This window comes from Bemisia tabaci, chromosome 1 (genome assembly GCF_918797505.1).
Source record: "Bemisia tabaci chromosome 1, PGI_BMITA_v3".
Classification (NCBI taxonomy): Eukaryota; Metazoa; Arthropoda; class Insecta; order Hemiptera; family Aleyrodidae; genus Bemisia; species Bemisia tabaci.
Window position 1 is genome coordinate 25,609,076 of NC_092793.1, and position 20,906 is coordinate 25,629,981.

At 39.1% G+C, this 20,906-nt stretch overlaps 1 protein-coding gene across 5 annotated transcripts in view; it reads right to left on the reverse strand.

The window, feature by feature from the left end:
• The window catches only part of LOC109041282 (lachesin), a 300,747-nt gene that overhangs the window by 21,537 nt on the left and 258,304 nt on the right, over positions 1–20,906 (reverse strand). For all 5 annotated transcript variants that reach the window (XM_072298655.1, XM_072298643.1, XM_019057573.2 and 2 more), the window contains one exon: positions 1,276–1,344. In XM_072298655.1, coding sequence (XP_072154756.1) covers positions 1,276–1,344 — 69 coding nt within the window. The remainder of the gene's footprint in view (positions 1–1,275; positions 1,345–20,906) is intronic.

Sequence of the window (20,906 nt, forward strand, 5' to 3'; positions counted from 1 at the left end):
ATATGTTCGTATTTTTTCATACAAAGGAAACAAAATCAAAAGCATGCGCGTAATTGCAAATAGGAGTGAGCATCCTGGTATTCAAGAAAATAGGACGCGAAAAACTGTTTGAAATGTTTAAAGGGTTCATCTTCAAGGTTTTTTTTTTCTTCTTTACATTTTAAATATCCCACGAGGGATAATATTGTGCTTTTACTGTCCCTAAATCCTATCCCCTCCTAATCAAGCCAACCCCACATAACTGCGTCATTTGGGATCATCAAACTCGGGTCACCTCACCGAGAATCGAACCCGGGATCTCCCGATCATGGAGCAAGCGTCACAACCACCACAACACACACTGGAAAAAAACACATTGGATCTAGAGTCCAGACTCTTAAATACATAGACAAGAAAAAATACTCTTGATTCAATCAGATTTAAGCTTAAATCAAGAACCCAGTCTCTTGATTTGAGCGGATTTCCTTTTGATTTAAGCTTAAATCTGATTGAATCAGGAGTATTTTTTCTTGTCAATGTTTTCAAGAGTCTGGACTCAAGATCCAATGTGTTTTTTTCCAGTGCAGGAGGCCGACTACAAACTATAGATGCAACCAATGGTTACACACATACTCTCAAATTGGTATTGAGGTTGTTTCGGACACTAACAAGGAAGAAAATATCAGGAACGACGACATAAAATTAAGTCGTCATGACCACAATTTCGAAATTTTTCAGCCCTTTTTCCTATCATGTTTTAATCGAGAAGTATTTCCTGACGATGTGTTGAATCCGAAAACCAAAGTTTTCAAAATTATGACATCCATCACTACAGTATCAATTATTACAGCTGGTACCGTCCAGTGAAGTTAGTCGAACAATAAAAAGGACCGAAAACTTTGAGGTACAGATGTCAACATGAATCATTCTAAGAGGTCAAGAGTGAGAAGGAAACGTGGTAGAAAAGGAGGAGAAATGAGGATGGGAATGAGAGGAACAAGAAGGAGAAGTTATACTTTGAGAACACCTCGGTCTCGCGCCCTCGTGTATTCTGTCATAAAATATTTGGCAAATTATGCTTCGCAAGTCTCTGTTCCCTTTTAAGACGTACCTAGCAATACAGCCGTGAATTATTAAGAGTGGGGCAAAATCCATCACTGATGTGCATGAAAAAGGCAGTAGTTGTATAATGGAGAGTGGATGTTGACATCGCACGTTACAGTTTTGTTTTGATTACTCAGATGAAACGTTAATCCGAAGTTTAAACTGTGTCTCTTTCAAGCAATGGTGACTTACCGGTAACGGTGGTTGGTGTCGTTGGAGTAGGTCTTCTCGTAGTTGATGGAGTAGTTGGGATTTGGATCTCTGTGAACAAAAAATGAAAAGGGTTTAACGTTGTACCTTTACAGGAAAATAAGTCTTGTTTCAGATAGACATTTTTGTACGAGAGGAGACATTTTCAGTCAAAGAAATTTATATTCGTGAAAAATTGACCGGACAATATGACTTTTTTTTATTATTTTTTAATATTGGGAGGTTTTTTTAAACACAAATTACAGAAGAAAGTCAAAGAAATGTATATCCAATCATTTTAAGTCAAAGAAATGTATATTCGTGAAAAATTGACCGCACTATATGACTTTTTTATTACATTTTAATATTAGGAGGTTTTTTTAAACACAAATTACAAAAGATGTTACTGTTTCTTCAGATGGACGGGAGGAGCGTGCCCCCTCCATTAGCCCGAAAAAAAGAGGGGGAAAAAGGGAGGAAAGAAAGAAGGAAGTGTGATATTAGTATACGTTCATTTTAAGGCAAGAAACGGAGGAAAGGAGAAGGAAGTACCCTCATAATGGGTATATAATACATGACGAAATTGACTCAAACTGCATAATTTTTTTTAAATTTCGAAAATTTTCTGGAGGCAACCCCTCGGACCCCACTTTCACAACCCCCTCCCCCGTTCGGAGTGTCTGGATCCGCTTAAGCACTTGGGTTCCCCCATAGATCACATATTTCAGAGGCACCGCAATGCGATCCACCGTGTGAGGTCAAGTCACTTGCGGAAAAGAACGTTTAAATTCACCTAATAATTATCGATGACTAGAATGTTGAGTAATTGGTTTTGCAAAAATATTCTAATTTGCAAAAAGTTGTCCGCCAAAGTGCTCATCCCGATATTCATCAGTTATCTGGCGAATTTTATGCTTGACAAATTGGACTACATTTTGCAATTTGGAACTATAAATTCTAGCCCGATTTAAAAACAACGTTGGTGCCATTAGTTTCTCTATGCACATAAGTGTTTCTCCAGAAGAGCCAGAATATATAGTTCCAAATTGCAAAATACAGTACAATTGCTCATCAAGCAAATAACATTGATCTTCGAACTTAATTTTTGTCTCATTTGAGTACAGGGATTGTTAGTGCGAGGTCGCTGTCCGTATTTACGCCAAAAGGAACTATGTCTTACGGAAACTCTATGCACATAGTTCTTTTTAGCATAAACACGTCCATATATTTCCTCTGGCTCCCCTCCACGTCCACCTTCGATAACCGGTCCGCGCAAGTTGGGTACCTGATAGCCGTCCTAGACGTACACATATTCCTCGTTGATTTAAGCCCGTGTAAACCTAACTCGTAACTCACCTCGTGATTGCTTCCTCGCATTACCAGGACGTAGACTCGCGAATTCCGAACGGCCGTCCGCTGCAATGAGCTTGTTCAGCAATTCGTAATTCTTGCATTTTTGGAAACTAGAGAGTGCACAGAGTTCACAGGAATTTTCCCCGATTTTTTTGAGCAATATTAACCCACGAAATACGAGTCCAAAAGTCCGCATTTTGGGCTCCCATTTAAACGCGCGCCGCTTGGCCCATCTCAAAATGGCGCCCATTTTCTCCGTCCGGCGGTGGCCACACTTTTGACCCGGCGTGCCGGCGGGTACCTCTGCATGCCTCTGCCGTGTGTGGGTCGTATAAACAAACGAAGATTGATAACACAAATGATCCGAGTAACTCGAAATCTCTTAATATTAAATAATTTAAATCCATTTTCGACTTCAACCAAGCACTTGGCAATAATATTCATCGTATTTTACAACCAGGAGCCACGGCCTATCGGCTCATTTTAAGGTGCATTCTGAAAATCAGTGTTTACAAGTCCAGTGTCCAAACCCAGACTTTCTTCCTTTACTTTTTTTTGACCATTCTCTTTTCATTTTCGCCTCAAATCAAATGTTTAGCAGTTTCTTTGTCTTGAGTATGTGGTCCTGAATTCATTCAAGAGTTAGAAGTTCACCATTTATTTAGTATTATAGCCTTTTGACCTCTCAAGCTTTACCGATATGATCTCATGTAGTTCGAGGTTTCTTTGGCCCAAACCAAGTGATTACACGTCTGATGTGTGTCTTATGGCTCTTCAAATTCGCAGTTTAGAACTAAATCAGAAACTACAGTTACTTAATCCAGTTCTGCTCTCTTGTTCAATGTTTGTCATAAGTGTTTGTTCGTGTCTGTTCTTTATAAGTGACCACTGTAGTGCATATACACAGTTATGCTATCGGTACAGGTATTATTTCTTGTTTTCTACAGTCAGGACTTTCTCTTAAGCGCACTAATTTACCAAAGAAATTCACCTAGTTGCGTAAATAATTTGGTGTATAGATATTCTGTTAATGTCTCCTTGCGGTGATGCAAAGTTTCTGAGATCTGTCATAAGTGGATTTTGCATTTAGACGGTCACTCTTGTCTGATAAAATTACTGCTCTACTTAGCAGCTTCAAATTTATACTTTGATCTCTGATTCATCACTAAATGACACTCGTGCGGTGTCATTTATCTTTAATCAGTTCAAAGCTATTTCGACAATGAATCATCAAAGGTCCGATCGAAGAAGGAATTTTCTTGTGAGTGCTGTGGCTGAACCGACATCACAACTCTACTATTGAAAGCATGAACGAAGACATGATCATTCGTCTGGAAGTGGAAATATTTTGCAACTCATCAGCAGGCCGATTATTGAAGGCTTAGAGCAACCCGACAAGACATCAAATTCCGATATATTGCATGGATAAGATAGGGCTATGTCTTTTCATGTCGGGCTGACATAGTTTCAATAATCGGGCAGCTGGTAGTTTAACAGGTAAGATTTGTAAAGTCACTTAGGTATTACAAGTTACATTCGCATCTCTTGTGGAACAGTTTATGTAATTATGCTTACCTTTGTGGAGATTAATTGATAACAAAGCGAGCATATCAATATCATAGCCTAACTAGAAAACCACTTACGTAGATTCACAAAGTTTCAGACTTTCTGTTTCTCTTCGATTATAAAATCATGCAACGAAATGTTACAAATATCATCCCCAGATAACCTTAACCATGTTCCTGACTTTATCTTATGGGAGGATGTAATTCTATGTCTTTTCAAAATCCTTCCATTCGTCTGTACCTGAGAAATTCAGTAAACCAGCAGACTTTCGGACTTTTAACAAGAATCGTCGGCAACTTTACCATTGAAATGATTCTTAGGTGTTTTTGAACAAAGAGATTTTATTAAAATTTTTGTTGGACAGGTTTGATTCACCTTGAATTCTTAAATAGAGAGAAAAAAAACATTTTCTTCACTATAGAAAGAAATGAAACTGACCAAGCTGTAGGTAGGTAAGTAGTTTTTGACTACTTCATTCCATGAAATATGATGAGCCTTATTGCTGCAGGAAACACAACATATAGCAGGAATCCTCAAATAAATTTTATGTCTTGTACAATGTCTGTTGATACTTAAGTATATGATGATACCTATGAAGTACAAAATTTCTGAAAAGACACTGGGAATACCAGCAGAGTCATCTCAAAATTTTCTCTCAGGAACAAAACTAAAAATTGTGAAAGTTTCCTAAGAATGCTCTCAAGACAAATTTATGTATTATTCATAGATGAAGTGTAGCCTGCTACATATGTCGTATTCCTCTTCAAATATACATGCAGGTGAGTAGATTTTGAAATTTTGAGCGCACAATTTGCTTATGAAAGAAGCGAGCACTACCATGATTTCCACTTACCATTACCACTTCCTGATAAATTTATATGAGTTGATGCTCTTGAAAGTTGAGTTGAGATGTCGGTTCAGCCACAGCACTCACAAGAAAATTCCTTCTTCGATCGGACCTTTGATGATTCATTGTCGAAATAGCTTTGAACTGATTAAAGATAAATGACACCGCACGAGTGTCATTTAGTGATGAATCAGAGATCAAAGTATAAATTTGAAGCTGCTAAGTAGAGCAGTAATTTTATCAGACAAGAGTGACCGTCTAAATGCAAAATCCACTTATGACAGATCTCAGAAACTTTGCATCACCGCAAGGAGACATTAACAGAATATCTATACACCAAATTATTTACGCAACTAGGTGAATTTCTTTGGTAAATTAGTGCGCTTAAGAGAAAGTCCTGACTGTAGAAAACAAGAAATAATACCTGTACCGATAGCATAACTGTGTATATGCACTACAGTGGTCACTTATAAAGAACAGACACGAACAAACACTTATGACAAACATTGAACAAGAGAGCAGAACTGGATTAAGTAACTGTAGTTTCTGATTTAGTTCTAAACTGCGAATTTGAAGAGCCATAAGACACACATCAGACGTGTAATCACTTGGTTTGGGCCAAAGAAACCTCGAACTACATGAGATCATATCGGTAAAGCTTGAGAGGTCAAAAGGCTATAATACTAAATAAATGGTGAACTTCTAACTCTTGAATGAATTCAGGACCACATACTCAAGACAAAGAAACTGCTAAACATTTGATTTGAGGCGAAAATGAAAAGAGAATGGTCAAAAAAAAGTAAAGGAAGAAAGTCTGGGTTTGGACACTGGACTTGTAAACACTGATTTTCAGAATGCACCTTAAAATGAGCCGATAGGCCGTGGCTCCTGGTTGTAAAATACGATGAATATTATTGCCAAGTGCTTGGTTGAAGTCGAAAATGGATTTAAATTATTTAATATTAAGAGATTTCGAGTTACTCGGATCATTTGTGTTATCAATCTTCGTTTGTTTATACGACCCACACACGGCAGAGGCATGCAGAGGTACCCGCCGGCACGCCGGGTCAAAAGTGTGGCCACCGCCGGACGGAGAAAATGGGCGCCATTTTGAGATGGGCCAAGCGGCGCGCGTTTAAATGGGAGCCCAAAATGCGGACTTTTGGACTCGTATTTCGTGGGTTAATATTGCTCAAAAAAATCGGGGAAAATTCCTGTGAACTCTGTGCACTCTCTAGTTTCCAAAAATGCAAGAATTACGAATTGCTGAACAAGCTCATTAGCGTGTTGCTGCAGCAGCACTTGCTTCATTGTTGAGTAAACAAAAGAACCGAAGGTTCGGGCCGCGGCGGATGGATGGGGGGTTGTTCGACGGTTACGGGGGAGGCGGGGGGAGGGAGCGCTGAACAATCAAATCGCGAGAGCGTATCATTGCTATCAACCGCAAGGAAAACACTCGCGCGAACACGAAGCGCCACTTGGCGCCAGTCAGCTCAAAAGCAAATAATATTCAATAATCACCAACAAAAACACAAGCAACCCTCCTCATCATTCATCGGAGTCTCGGCATCAACTCTCGCCCAGCGAGGTTGCCAAAAGCGTCGTAGTGCCGATGATAAAGCGTTGGACTAAAAAGCGCGTTTAATTTGGAAATTTGGAACTTCTTCGTGCCATTGTCACACTTATACACGGAAAAAATTGATTGCTTATTTTACAATTCAATTGTTAAAAAAGTGACTGCAATGTTTCAAATGTACATTTTACAATACACTGGGGAAAAAAAACATGTTGGATCTAGAGTCCAGACTCTTAAAAACATCGACAAGAAAAAGTGCTCTTGATTCAATCTGAATCTAGCTTAAATCAAGAACCAAGCCTCTTAATTTAAGCGGATCCCGTTTTGATTCAAGCAAAAATACGATTGAATCAAGAGTATTTTTTCTTGTCAATGTTTTCAAGAGTCTGGACTCTAGATCCGATGTGTTTTTTTTCCAGTTTAGTGGAAAGCTAATTTAACCACTGGGGTGGTTAAAGGAGTTTTTTTCCGTTATAAAAGTAGCATTTTTTAGTTGTAAAATCTACATTGACACATTGCAGTCACTTTTTTGAACTACAAAATGTTAAATCAGCAATTTAATTCTATTCGTGTACATGCTACTTGACAGTCTTGCGGGAAAATGGATGGTGCGACTAGTCGGTGCAATCGCGGCTGTGCTGTCTGTGCACACGCACATTCGGTCATAATTTACAGTCGGGATGCAGGTGTGAAGGCGGCTTTGGAGATTCTCTCCGAAAAAAACCTAAAAAAAGGTTCTCCCCTGTTTTGTCTGTATGATCATCAACTTAAGTTTCCTTGATTTTAAATTTGTCCTGTTGTTCCAACATATATTCAAGTACCTACCCGCTGCTGGTCAGTTAAATTGTTGAAAAGTGTTACGATTATCTTCAGGGCACATTTAATAACTTGACGAGAAGAAAAACACATACATTGCCTTTTGAAATCCAAACTGACTTTCAAATTTTGGAACTCGAACCATAAAACTGGAAAAAAGTAAAGGAGAGAAACGAACCTGGATTGTCTCTTCTTTAAAAATTTGGAGACTTCCTTTTAAACATTCAGAGGTTTCACGATTCGACCAAACACCGTAGAGCTGGATTCTTACAATTAGCGCAACCTTAATGTCGAGCAGTTTTTGATGGCCCAGCATGAGCTAACCAAATAAAGTGCTTTTAGTATTCGGTTGCTGGGAGGTTGTTCGTTCGGTATCTACGAACGAATCGGATTACAACTTATGTGTACTTTTAAGAACCGACACACGATGGAGGCCAAGGTAAAAAGTCCTTCGATTTTCGAGTGCTGGGCAGTTCCGATCCGGGGCTAGGGCTGGTGGTAGCTGGGTGGGGGGGAGGGGGCGATTTTAAAAGGGCTTTAATCGGCTTGAGCGACCGATGCGATGGTGGAGTATGGATTCGTTAGAGCTTGGTTGGAGTGAACTTAGAGCGGATCCATTAGTGAGCCTAGCCCGAGAATAAGTTATGACCTTTGCCCCCCACCCTTTTCCCCATCCCCCTGTGGCACCTTTATTCAATTAACGGTTGGTCAGCTCTCATTCGCATTTGCAGAAATCAGTGTTAAAAACGGTGATGTGAGCTTCGGGATAGGCGAGCTTATGGAGACGTTCCAATTCGCAAGACTTCCGCACCATTGCGAGGGTTCGGGATTCGTTGTTTTCGAACGATCGTTTATACTGGCGTGCTAAGGGAAAACGCCCTATGAACATTCGAAGAATCACTGGAAAAAAAACACATTGGATCTAGAATCCAGACTCTTAAAAACATCAACAAGAAAAAATACTCTTGATTCAATCAGATTTAAGCTTAAATCAAGAACCAAGCCTCTTAATTTGAGCGGATTTCCTTTTGATTTAAGCTTAAATCTGATTGGATCAAGAGTCCTTTTTCTTGTTAATGTTTTCAAGAGTCTGGACTCTAGATCCAATGTGTTTTTTTTTCCAGTGATGATTGATTATTCAAATTGATTTCATAAAAGTATGAATCGAAAAGCCATTGACCCCTGAGTACGAAGGTAGTGTCCTGGTACAATGACACACTGAATTATTTACCTCACATGTTAAAAGAGGCCATTCACTTCTAATTTATCTCTGTTTATGACTTGCCGATGGAAATGCGGGGTCCAAAATCAGGGCATAGGCCGGGAGCCGGTTAGAATTTGGAGAACGCGGGAATCGCGCCCCTTGTTTGTGGTGTTTCAAAATTTCCGCTTAAATTCAATTTTACGGACGGAGAATCAACCGGAGCTACTGCTTAAAATTGTCATATAACTCCCCTCACACAGAAAAGAGGAATTAGGTGAGTCTTCTAGGAAAGACTTTTCGGATTTTTCAATTTAAAAATAATGAAGTGTGCGAAGGCGGAAACGTATGTAGAAGTATGCAAGTAAAACGACTCTACTTGTGGGCTTCCTCGTTGTTCAGTAGTGATGGCGTGATCATCTGGAGAACATTTTGCTATTTGGCGTAGGTTCGAAAGCAAGAAAATACGACTTCTAAACGACTTGAGCGCCCACTCTTAGTATACGCGCATTGCATGAAGTATCCTGGAGACTTGTAAGGTGCTATTACGCGACGCGCAATGCATGAAGTATCCTGCGGCTTGTAAGGCGCTACTGTGCGTTTCGGTGTAGAAAAGGGAATTTTTGGCGCAAATATTAGGTAAAATTCGGTAGTCGGCTTAAAATGGCGGCCAACAGATATTCAAAATGGCTGAGAATTACGTGCTCCCGCAGTTGCACCGTCGTTATTATGCGTATTATTCAGAAATATTAAACTTGTTCGCCGTGTTTTGTGTTTGAAAGTTTTGATCGCGTAAACCGTGTATTATGATACTCAATTTTTTACCTTGTTTGGAGGTATTGGTACAATTTTAGAGATTTACCAAGTGCATTATGTGTCTGAAAAAACCTCGCGATTTTTCAATACTTTGAACTTCGATATCGATAAAACCACAAAACTTCCCTAAATGTTACAAGTGAAAAAGTGCATTAGCAATTAGCAGTCTATGAAATTATTTTTGCTTATGAGGTGAATAAGCAGCTAAAAACTGGAAATTATCTAAAATTATCTAAAATTTTATGGATGATTCCCCCGCACAAATGCAAAGCATCTTCTTGTTAACGATTAGCAAATGATTTGGGCCGGAGCTACAATTTCATTATTGGCGAATCCAGCAAATTGGCAGCATTGTTTTTCTACATTTAAACCTACAGAAATGTAGCGAGTCTTAGTGGGGCCAGATGCTCCGACAAGAATCGATTATTTAGCATAGGTTTAAATGGAGGGAATCCGGTGATGACAAATTGATGGGTCCGCCTCTGAATTACAGCAAACAATTGACTATTCATCTGCACATTTATTAAAATGCTTGGTTTGATTTTTGACCTGCGACACATGTAACCTCTTAAAAAGGTTAAGGGGGGACCGACCAAAGAGGGCGCGCGCATGAATTGATAAAGTTCTTTTTATGATGCATTGAAAGGCACTCTTGCTGAATACTGACTAAAATTTTACTGGAGCAATCTGGTTAAAAAAAAAAAAAAAAAAAAAAAAAAAAAAAAAAAAAAAAAAAAAAAAAAAAAAAAAAAAAAAAACAAATGCTGAATCTGAACTCTTTCGAACGAAAAGTCAAGACGGGAATGGCTCGCCAGGTGTCATAACTTACAGCAGAAAACAAATGATAAAATAAATTGATTACTATTGTCGGTTCTATCGAAAACAAGGCGAAGATTCAAAGTTTATGGGGGAAACAACACCTCTGTTCTCTAAAGATGGAAGGCAGGAAAAGCTTGATTTATCATTACTTAAAATAATTATGGGTTTATTGAAGAATAATGAACACTATTTTCCGAGCAAACATAATTAATTAATGTTGATCTGCTTTCTTTCAGCTGTGATGATGGCGAAACTGTCGGCGACATTTTATCTTGAGAATAGATTAAGGCACCATTGGCTTTCAATCGATGACTTAAGTGCTTTGCACTGTTTTTCAAGCGTTTCCTCTCGACGCTCGGTGAGGTGAAAGTATCTGCGAAAATACAATACTTTTCTTCTTCCCCCAAAATTTTTGACATTTGATAAAGAAAAGTCTATTATAGACTACAAATCGATTAATATAGTTTTTGAAATGTATGATCTCTATTCTTCTATTGTCTATTTCAGTCACAACTGATTTTCTTCTTTTTTTTTTTGATTTTTTTTTTTGACATTTTATTTTTGAGGTATTTGTTAGTTATGGTGTTTAAATTATTTTTTCATAGTTTTATTTCTTCTGATAATATAATCTTCACTCGCAGAATTTTCTCATTTTTAGGACTAAGAAGTTATAAGCAACAGGAGGATTTTATTTTTCACAATTATGGTTTTGAATTTTGTTCATTAATATTTCAGGTTCAGTTCTATACGTTTTGGCTTGTTTCCCTCATTTTGTATTTTGTATTACATTATGATTTCCTATCTGAGTATGAATAATGCGAGTTTTTCTAGGTTGGGCAAAATTTAGTAACAAGATGTTTATTCATCAGGTGAGAGTTGCGTATTCAATGGTGGGATAGGTTCTTAAGGTTTTTGTAAGAAAAATCAGGCTCATCCTCTGAGGATGGCGTGCGCAAAAGTTGGACTCCGGTGGCTCCACTAAATTATCAAATTGAGTATTTTAAAAGTTTGGTTTTAAAATTGTAAAGAATCAACGAGATGGATACTTAGCCTCAAGAGCGACGTATGTAAACAAATTTGTTGGCAAAAAAGTCCCAAATCTTGTCAACCCAAATGTATAAGCGAACTAATTAAACAACTGAGACAAAAAGAAACCCTCAACAACTTGATTACATACATCAGGCGACAAAGACGACCCTAACTTTTACCTTAAATGTTTCTTTTCATGGGTGTTTGGTGGGTATGGTTTGTGTAGGATATTATAATCCAGTCGTGCTACAGAGAAAGGCTTGCTTAGACGATCGCACTTAATCGCTCATACCTGCTGGACTCTTAAAGAATCATCCCGTACTACATATATTATTCAAAGATGACAATAAATCCAAAGGGAAGAACTCCTTGAGCCTTGAACCCTTTATTAAGCTTTTTTCGTTAAGTCAAGTAATCTCACTTATAGCCTGATCTTGCGAGAGATGATATTAAATATCGGATTTTCGCGGTTCGCTCATTGTTTAGCGCGTTATTTACAACATCGAAGGGCGGTCAGACTCGCTCCATGGCGCCTTGTTCCTCGAGTCCCTGAAACAGCACCCCATAAATTGATGCTTATAAATTGTACCCTGTGAGAGAAAGCAAGCGATTGTCATGTTGTCGTTCAAATATTCCTATGCTCTCGGGATATGCTATGAGAATCTCACAGTGTCAATGACGCTGGCAAACCTGTAAGAAATGGCCGAGAGCCACCTTATGAATTCGATCTTCAATAAAAGGGCAAAAAGCTCAAAGTGCGTCCGGTGCATTTTCCTTCTCAGTCAGCGGGAAAATGCGTGCCTCAATCAATAGTGAGCCCTAAAAACCATGGAGATGTATGTAAACCAAGGCTCATCCAAACTTTAGGTATCTTCTTCTGAGAGTGAAAAGATATCGATGGTTGAACTGTAACCGTGAATATCCGGAAAAGCACGATGTTTCAGGCGAGTAAAATACTGTCCACATTCTTCATAATTGTCAATAGAGGGGAAATAAGTACTGAAGATTGCTAGATTAAGATGTGTTTTATATTTTTCCGTAGTTTTTTCTTCCGAGTATTTTTTTTCACTTGAAAATAAATTTTGACAGTAAGTCTACAAAGTCGCAGACGAAAATACGTGGTTTGGCACTTCAACTGTCCTGTACGATTATTTAACATCAACTATCGGTGAACTATAAAATTGATGGGGAAATATCAGAACCTAAGTTAAAAACCCCGGTTTTAATTCTAAATTTTTACTTGTTTAATTTTGTGCAATTGTAATTTGGAGCATGCAAAGGATTTTTTTTAAAAATGCACCATGGACGAGGAAAAATAAAGAAGAGATAATACAGTGTCATTTGGGAAAAGGAGTCACGAGCTAAAGAGGGTCTGATTCTTTCTGGGCTATGCCATAATAGTAAAACTTGTGGCGAGATGGCGAAGGAAAAGGAATAAGTGGGAATGACTCACTTTTCCCCAAGTCTTTCAGTTCCACAGATAACGACTCGAAACAATTCCGACTTGGTGAGCAGGAGCTGTCAGCTCGCATTGAACGAGATGCTTCGGCAGGGTGAGATTCTTAAGGACCCGGTCATAAGAGATGAGTTCTATGTAAGGATGGTCCTGAATCAATTGATTCTATCGACGAATGAAATCATCTCTCGCGAATAATGTTCCTCTAGTTATTTATGCTGTGGATTCTACATTTTTCGAATGGTTTGCGGAAAAATTTTCACAAGACACAGCTCCCCCTTCCCGAGATGCAAACTTAATAACCGGAGAAATATTTCAATAACGACATTCTTTCAGACATGAAATCTTTCGAGCGCCGATGCTGAGAACCTGTCGGCTGATTTTAAAAACCCAGCGCTGAAAATATTCCTCGATGTAAATCATACGAATCAGAAAAACAAACGGGAGATCATTAGCGGATTTTTCCAGGGAAACACGGGTGGATGGTTTTTAATTGCACGTGCAAATTTACAAACGGATGCAAAATAACATACATACTTAAGCATTATAAATTTTCCAGGAATTTCTTACGATAAATCATGCCAAACATTCGATCATATTTTGATATCCTGTTTCTGTTAATTATGAAATATTGAAAACTAATGCAGGATTTTATGCTTATGACGAGGTGATTTCCATCTCATTGATACTCCCCCCCCCCCCCCTGAGAAACCCACTCTGCCCTCACCACAAAATGTACCAGATTTTGTTTGGAGGCCTTTCAAGTATTACGTGACGCCTTTTTCCAATTTTTTACCTCCCCGCCCCACGTAACGCATCCGTAACGCAACCCTACACCCCTCTTTTGAATTACGTAATGCTGGCTTGACCCAATTTTCAAAAGATGTCGGTAAAACTCATTCGGGTAGGACGAGATTTTCTATTTTTTGCTCGTTTTTTTTTAAATTTTTGTTTTCCACGGCTCGGATTTGTTACGTTACGCTGGGCTTGATCCCCCTCCCCTTCTTGTAACGCGCCGAAACGCTGGTTCAAAACACCCTCCTTCTAAGTGCGTTACGTACTACTTAGATTGTCCCTTAGTAAGTGGGTAGCATATCTTTGAAATTTATTTCAATAAATTTTTCGGTAGGAACAGCTCAAAGTTGCTTCTAGGGCGACTTATTTTTCAAAGCATAGGCAAATCCAGAGGGCGTAAGAGCCCCCGTTCGCCCAAAAAAAGGAGAAAGAAAAAGGGAAGGAAGAAAGAAGGAAGGAACGGAGGAAAGAAGAAGGAAAAACGATTATAATTGGTAATTATACATGACAAAATTAACTCAAACTGCCTATTAGATGCTTTTAAATTTCGAAAATATTCGGGGGGAGGGGGAGCCCCCAGACCTCCCCTTATGCTCCCTTCCCGTTCGAAGTGTTTGGATCCGCCTGCGTTTTAAAGTTTCTCCCGAAAGAATGCTTTTAAGTACTTCCAGGTCCCTCTGGTGCCGGGGGCACACCCCCCCCCCCCCCACAAAAAGTTCCGCCCAAGTGACCGAAGTGTTAAATCTCGACTTTCCTCTCGAATTTGGGGGACATTCATAATGGCAACAATGGCACCTTCAGATATCTCGAAGCAGCGAGGAGTCACTCTTAACGGCGCGGGAATAGCCGTCATAAACAACACACATGTATTTTTGAACAAAAGGGAAAGCCCTGCACAGACCATGTTTGCGGGTCCAAGGAAGTTGCCCCACGCTCATGCTCCCCCCAGATTTACGAGCTGATAAAACAATGAGTTAAGCGGGCAGCGCACCTCTGCACCGCCAGGGGCGCCTCGGTCAACCCCTGCGCCCTGCCCCGAGGCCGCCTCCTTGCACCTACGAGCTCATCCCGGCGATCGCGATCTATGTTTATTGCTTCACGTGACTTTTCTGCCGGCTACATAAATCCACTACGTCTTCGACTAACAGCTCCGGGGGACGTTGCCAGAAATGACCGTTTCCAACCGGCCGGGACGAAACGGATCGTGCTCGGCCTGTTGCACACATTTTTTTCATCTCTTGTATCGAAAGAACTAAGGATCCTGATGTCGCAGGAATTTTCCCGGAATATTTTGACCACCGGAAACCCCCCAAAAGTCAACTCAAAAATGCCCCAAAATTTGGATTTTCAAAACGGTTACTTTTACGCAGGAACGAATCCGTTGCACTCGTAACGTCAAAGTACATTACAAAACTGGTCTCTTCATAGTTAACAATATATTTCTCCATAAGGAATAGGCCGCCGCTTGATGAAGACACCACGTTTGTCATGTACTGTGTCGTCACGAGTGCAACGGATCCGTTTCCCGTGTAAAAATGACTGTTTTGAATGGGCCGGTTCTTAAAACAGCTTGTCAGCCTCGGAGGTGTGGTGGTCAAGGCAGTTCGTTGCCAACACCGAGGTCTCGGTTTCAATCCCCGGAGGTAACTGATAATTGAGGACACTCAAATATCAGTCATCGTGACCATTGATGACTATGCCACTCCAATACCCTGACCCTCCGAGGTGTCAGGGTGCGGTGGTGAGACTTCGAAACTGCATTTTTCGTTTTGTAAAATTGCAGATTTTTTGGCCCAAATTCATTCTTTACGGCAAAAAAAATCGTCGCTGCGAAAAAATTCATGTGATTTTTCCGTCTTCATTATACCGATATTCACTGAAAATTTTGTGCAATATTGTCTTGTAATACGTTCTCAAAAAATAAAGAGAGCAAAAATGTTGATTAAGATCTATGAATCGGCAGTTTCACCGTTGCTATGCTGAAGATTTCAGCTTCTAGACAGCGAAGTAGTTATTCACATGATTTACTGATGTCTAAATGAAAAATTAAGGTGGTTCTTATGTTGAACTTTTTGTACAGAGTTTAGGGATCTTTTGAGCCTATTCTCGGTACATCAGATCAACACTCGGAACCAAGATGTCAATTTAACAGGATCTCGGCAAATAAATACTGGTTTTCTTCCTTTTTTCACAACAAGTTAAAAATAAAATAAAGTTCTTAAATAAATAAAAACAGAAAAATAAATACAATTCCAGTATGGGACATAGTGGCAATGCTGTGAAAGTGAGCCCTCTTAACTCAGTATCGATACTCGAAACATAAAAGCGTTTATTGCAGCATCCCCCTTCTATCCTCTGTATCACGTTACCTTTTTTCCCGCCGGCTCACATACGTTTCCCGGATACCGGGAGCAGAACTTAAATTCTAACTGCCGCTTTTTCCGGGTGCAGTTTACATTGTGGCGCGAGGTTTACGGCTCTGATTTTAATTGTTAACGAGTAATTCCCGATCCCCAGGGACTTTGCAACAATCCCTACTTCATTTTAAGATCGTTTCGGAGTAATTTCAGTTTACAGCTTGTTTCCTGCGCCTCGTCGGTTAATTTTTAGGAGCTGGTTGACCGCCTTTCTTCACCAAGTTTCACATATTATCACTTTTGCTGCAACCATTATGGTCAAGTTTTACAGCTCATAGTACCCGAGCTCACACTTTTACACCAGTTTCCGGTTAGTTTAGACGTATCAAGTTCAAGTAAAAGGGCCGTCTTCATGGTTGTTCCTCAAGGCAGTTTTCAGTTCTTAGGAGTATGATTCAATAGTTGATCGATCAATTGATAATTTCTGAATTTTTGGAAATTTGGACCACGTCAAGCAAAAAGGAAGCAAGCCACATTGGCTATTGCCAGATTAAATTGGGAAATTCCATTTTTTATATAAAAACGGTTGTGCGGATTGTTGCGCAAATTTCAGTGGATTTTCTGCATAGTACGATGCAATTTCTTTGACATTTTTAAAGGAATCCACACAAACGTTCTTTTGTAAAAAATTAAACTGCCCACAGAAATGTGGCAATAACTGACTAGGCCTGGCTCCTTTCTGCTAAATGATGTCCATTTCGTGAGAATTTCCGAGAACTATATACCCCACTGTAGCGCGTCAAACATTTGAACGCAAAATTCGACCACAAGACACTTTGAAATAACTTTGGAATTACGTCCCTGGTGAAAACTACAAATCGTTTAACCTCCCGATTCGCGCTATTTACGCACTTTTAAATCCATTTAGAAATTTCTCCTGGTCCGATTTTGTGTATACAAATACTTGACGTGCTATAGCGTGACAAGATGTTTAGACATTTTTAAGAAATGTCCTAAAATCAAGAAATTATCAATCGATCGACTGACTGTAGAATCGTTCACGAAAGAGCTAAAGAATCACCTGAAATATCTTTTTACCTCAAAAAAGCTCTATTCGGCTTACATGGCGATTCAGTGAATTTGCAGGGAGCGTTTGACACGGCATCATGAAAAGAACAAGTTTCAAGAGCCTCGAGTAAGACTAACACTATATGTAATTTGGAATGCATACAAAGGTGAGGGGTAAAAATGTTTAAGTTCAGAGTCTAATTTTCCTTGAGATTTTAAAAATTATCCTTTTTAGGTTGTTTAGCTAAAGGCTTCTTAAAACGTCCCTAAATCGCGATGTAGACTTTATCAGGCCTCCCTAAAAAAGACCTGCTGTTCATTGAAAACGACGATAAAAACCGTCCTCAGAAAAAGCTGCGCTCACGTGGAAATTGAGACACGCCCTCAAGTCAGAAAAGCGACGAATCAAACGGGGAAAAGAACTCGAGTCGACACGGCGCAAAGATGCAACTATTCGTACTTGATGTATGACCGTGTTGCGTACGCAAAATTGAAGGCGCGACGGCGCGAGACGTGAACTCGCAATGTCGCAATGCTCCGTTCTTAGTTTCGCTGAAGAAAGTCGAATGAACCTATACTACGGATACGGCGTGTAAAATAACTAAAATTAGTGAAATTACTCTTCCGATATAATTGCCTACTTTTCTTGAGAACTTCGCCCTGCATTCAAATATGATCAACTTCAGAATATTCGTGGGCCAGGATAAAGAAAATATTTCATTAACTCGGATATGAAAGGTCACGCAGCGTTTTGTCCCCCCCCCCCCCCCATGGAAAACTGCGGAAGTATGATCGAAAGGGCTGATACTGATATCGGTTGCCGGAGAGGAAGCGCTCGATTTTTGAGGGATCGCTGCTTTGAAAGTCAAAACACGTTCCCAAATGCCGACCCTTTGTCGGGCGGGAAATCAAAATCCTTAACATTCCTATTCGTCCTCCTGGCAGTTTATGAAAAACGGGAGGAAAAAGTTCCGCGGTCTCCGCGCAGACAAAAGAAACTTTAATACGGTGCAGGACGAATTCATGAGCTTTTTGAAGTAAAGCTTTCAGATCAGGAATGGCCTCACGGACAAAGCACAAGAAAGGCATCGCGAGGTCACCACCGTCCTGCACCTCGCCAAAAAATATTTCTTTTGACGGTCCCTGCATTTTCAATTTCAACACTTTCTTTCGTGTGTATACGGAAGTCAAAAATACCTCTGCTATTTATATACGAGCAAAATATACTAAAACAAGCAGGAAGCTCCAACGCATTGGCGTCGGAGAGCGGCTCTGGGGGCAGTAGTTGTAGTCAAGAATGAGGGCCTAGACACATTTTGTCATTGATGTACAATCCGACAACTGTCGATTCATGTTTTGTAACTTAGCAGATTTACGTAGCCGGTGTATAAATGTGTATTGGGCTTTGATATGGCGAATACATGGCATTATCACTTGTTGTATACTTTTAATTTTGAAAGCTCTTTGGAGGTCCGCTTCCTAAAAAATCTCTGGTTGATAAGTCGTTTAGCGAGGCTGCAAAAAATTTGCATTTTTATATCTGAAAGTGTAGGTATTGGTTTTTTGTATAATTGTTTTTTTGGATTGCTGGAAAAGTAACGCATACTTCTATAATTTAGGACTGAGTCAGGGAAATATAAGGTTCGTTAAATAGTAAATATTCCTAGTACCGTGTGACACTATTGTTAACGAAAAGTTTTTGCAACTTGTCAAAGAGGTTGTTGAATGATCTTCGAATAACTTTTGATGAGCTAGAGGTAATGGTTCTATCTGCAGCTCGTGGACTTCTGTACGATATTGTCCAGAATCATCTAAATTTTCAAAAAGTGTCCGCTTGTTCGATACCCAATTTGCTCATTCATGCATACAAGGAGAAGCGCATGAAAGCTTTAGCAGACATTTTGGAGATGAATCAAGAATTAGATGAAGAATTTATGACTTAAATCACGGCACCTTAATCACGGGATGACCTTAATTACGGCAACTATTTATTGTCCATGAGATGCAGATGGTTCCATTTCCCTAGCTCATCAAAAGGTATTCGAAGATCAATTTCATCAGCCACCCGTACGAACCACGTTTCTAGTGACCCGTACTTGCTTCGCACGTATGAAACATACAATCAGAGAAAACAGAATTCATCTTACAATAATCAATAATCAGTAGGACATGAATCGTTGCGATGTATAATACGACATTATAATGCGGCATTACTATTGTAATTCATTTTAATGTTTAGGGGCATTATAAATCATTATTGCCACGTCGGAATGAAATGTTGTAGACTGAATTGAAAAGCATGTTGGCAAAATTTATTATAAAAATAGTATAACATGTAGGTACATAACATAAAGGTAATACAAATTAAATGATTAGAGCGTGTATATTTCATTACATTATAGGTATATTACAATCATTTTTGTCATTGTTGGAAATTTTGATAGTTTGAATTTTGATAGTTGATAGTTGATAGTTTGAGAGTTGAAAATTTGGTTATTTTATTTAGTTAAGGTGATTCGATAGACGCCATATTTTGTGTCAGAATGGCATGCGACTTTTCCATCAATTGGTTCCATTTTTTCATTTACTCATCATTTTTCTCCAATTTTAAGTTTCGCAATTCTGTTTTCAGGAGACTAAAGCACTCACTTATCAATTTGTATATTTATATTGAGTTAAGGGTAGAGACGTATTCCTCACCGGAATTGAGGAATGGAGGTGTTACAGTATGTCCGGCATTAGGTTCCATTTCGACATCAGCGACGATCAACGCTGCGATACTGGAAGCCAGTCTTCCGATATTAAATCCCTAGCGGGGAAGAAAAAAAATGCCTAGATTTCGCTAAAAATCCCTAAATCCCCAGATTTGCTCAAATATACTTAAAAAATCCCTAGATTTTGCAAAAAGCGCCATTTTTTTATGAAGAATCATGATGTCATTCGATGTAGCGATTTGCAATATTTAAATCTGATTGGCTCGTTTGAATTTTGGCGCTCTCTGAAAGCAGTGCTAATCCAGACCAATAAAATGAAAGAATATTAGTTGATTTCTTATTATTAACAGGTTGAATGCAGTTGAATGTCAAGTACATCGAAGGACACAATCGTTTTAATTTCCGGCTTATTTGCGGGGAAAATAGTGTTGCCAAAAAGGCCTACAAAATATAGATGAAAAAATGTTTTCGATTGTCGAAGCTATAATTGAGGTTAAAAAGTTGATTTTTGGTAACTTTACCTCATCAAAAAAAAATCCCTAGATTTCCTGAAAAATCCCTAAATCCCTGGAAATTCCGGAAAATCCCTAAATCTAGGAATAAACCCTTAGACATCGGATGGCTGTTGGAAGCATTAGAGTCAACATTTGAAACGCTGCTGCAGAATTTGCCGGGAGTATAATCGAGTGTTGAAAGTCAGTAGAATTGAACAATGTAATAATTGCTTTCCGAAATAAGCGTTATAATAAAAAAACAACGAATCTGAACTGTTAATACTGGAACACACCTTCTGTAAATGTACCTTGCGAGAGATAAGTAAAAAAATAGATGTACTGGAGGAGAAGTGCTTCTCCACAGAGTTTGAAGAAGGAAAAAAAATGCCCAAATTTACTTACTTCAGCATTTTCGGCAAAATCACTGCAATTTCCGAACCTTTTTCTGGCCAGGGGCCAAAATTAAATGATTATGAAGGGCCACTTAGATGTTGTAGATAAAAATAGGACTGTTGAAAAAGTCGCCGTTTTCAATAAATATGTTCCCGGAATGGAAGAGTTAGGTTAAAAAATTTAGAGTTAAAAAATTCCCATGAGCCGAGTGCCGTAGGTTAAGGGCCCGTTCGCCAAAACTAATCGGAACTGTATGAATGAATTGCTCCTTTTAAAAATCAAAACAATATCGAATTGCGATATATTACACAGTTAAGATAGGGCTATGTCCTGT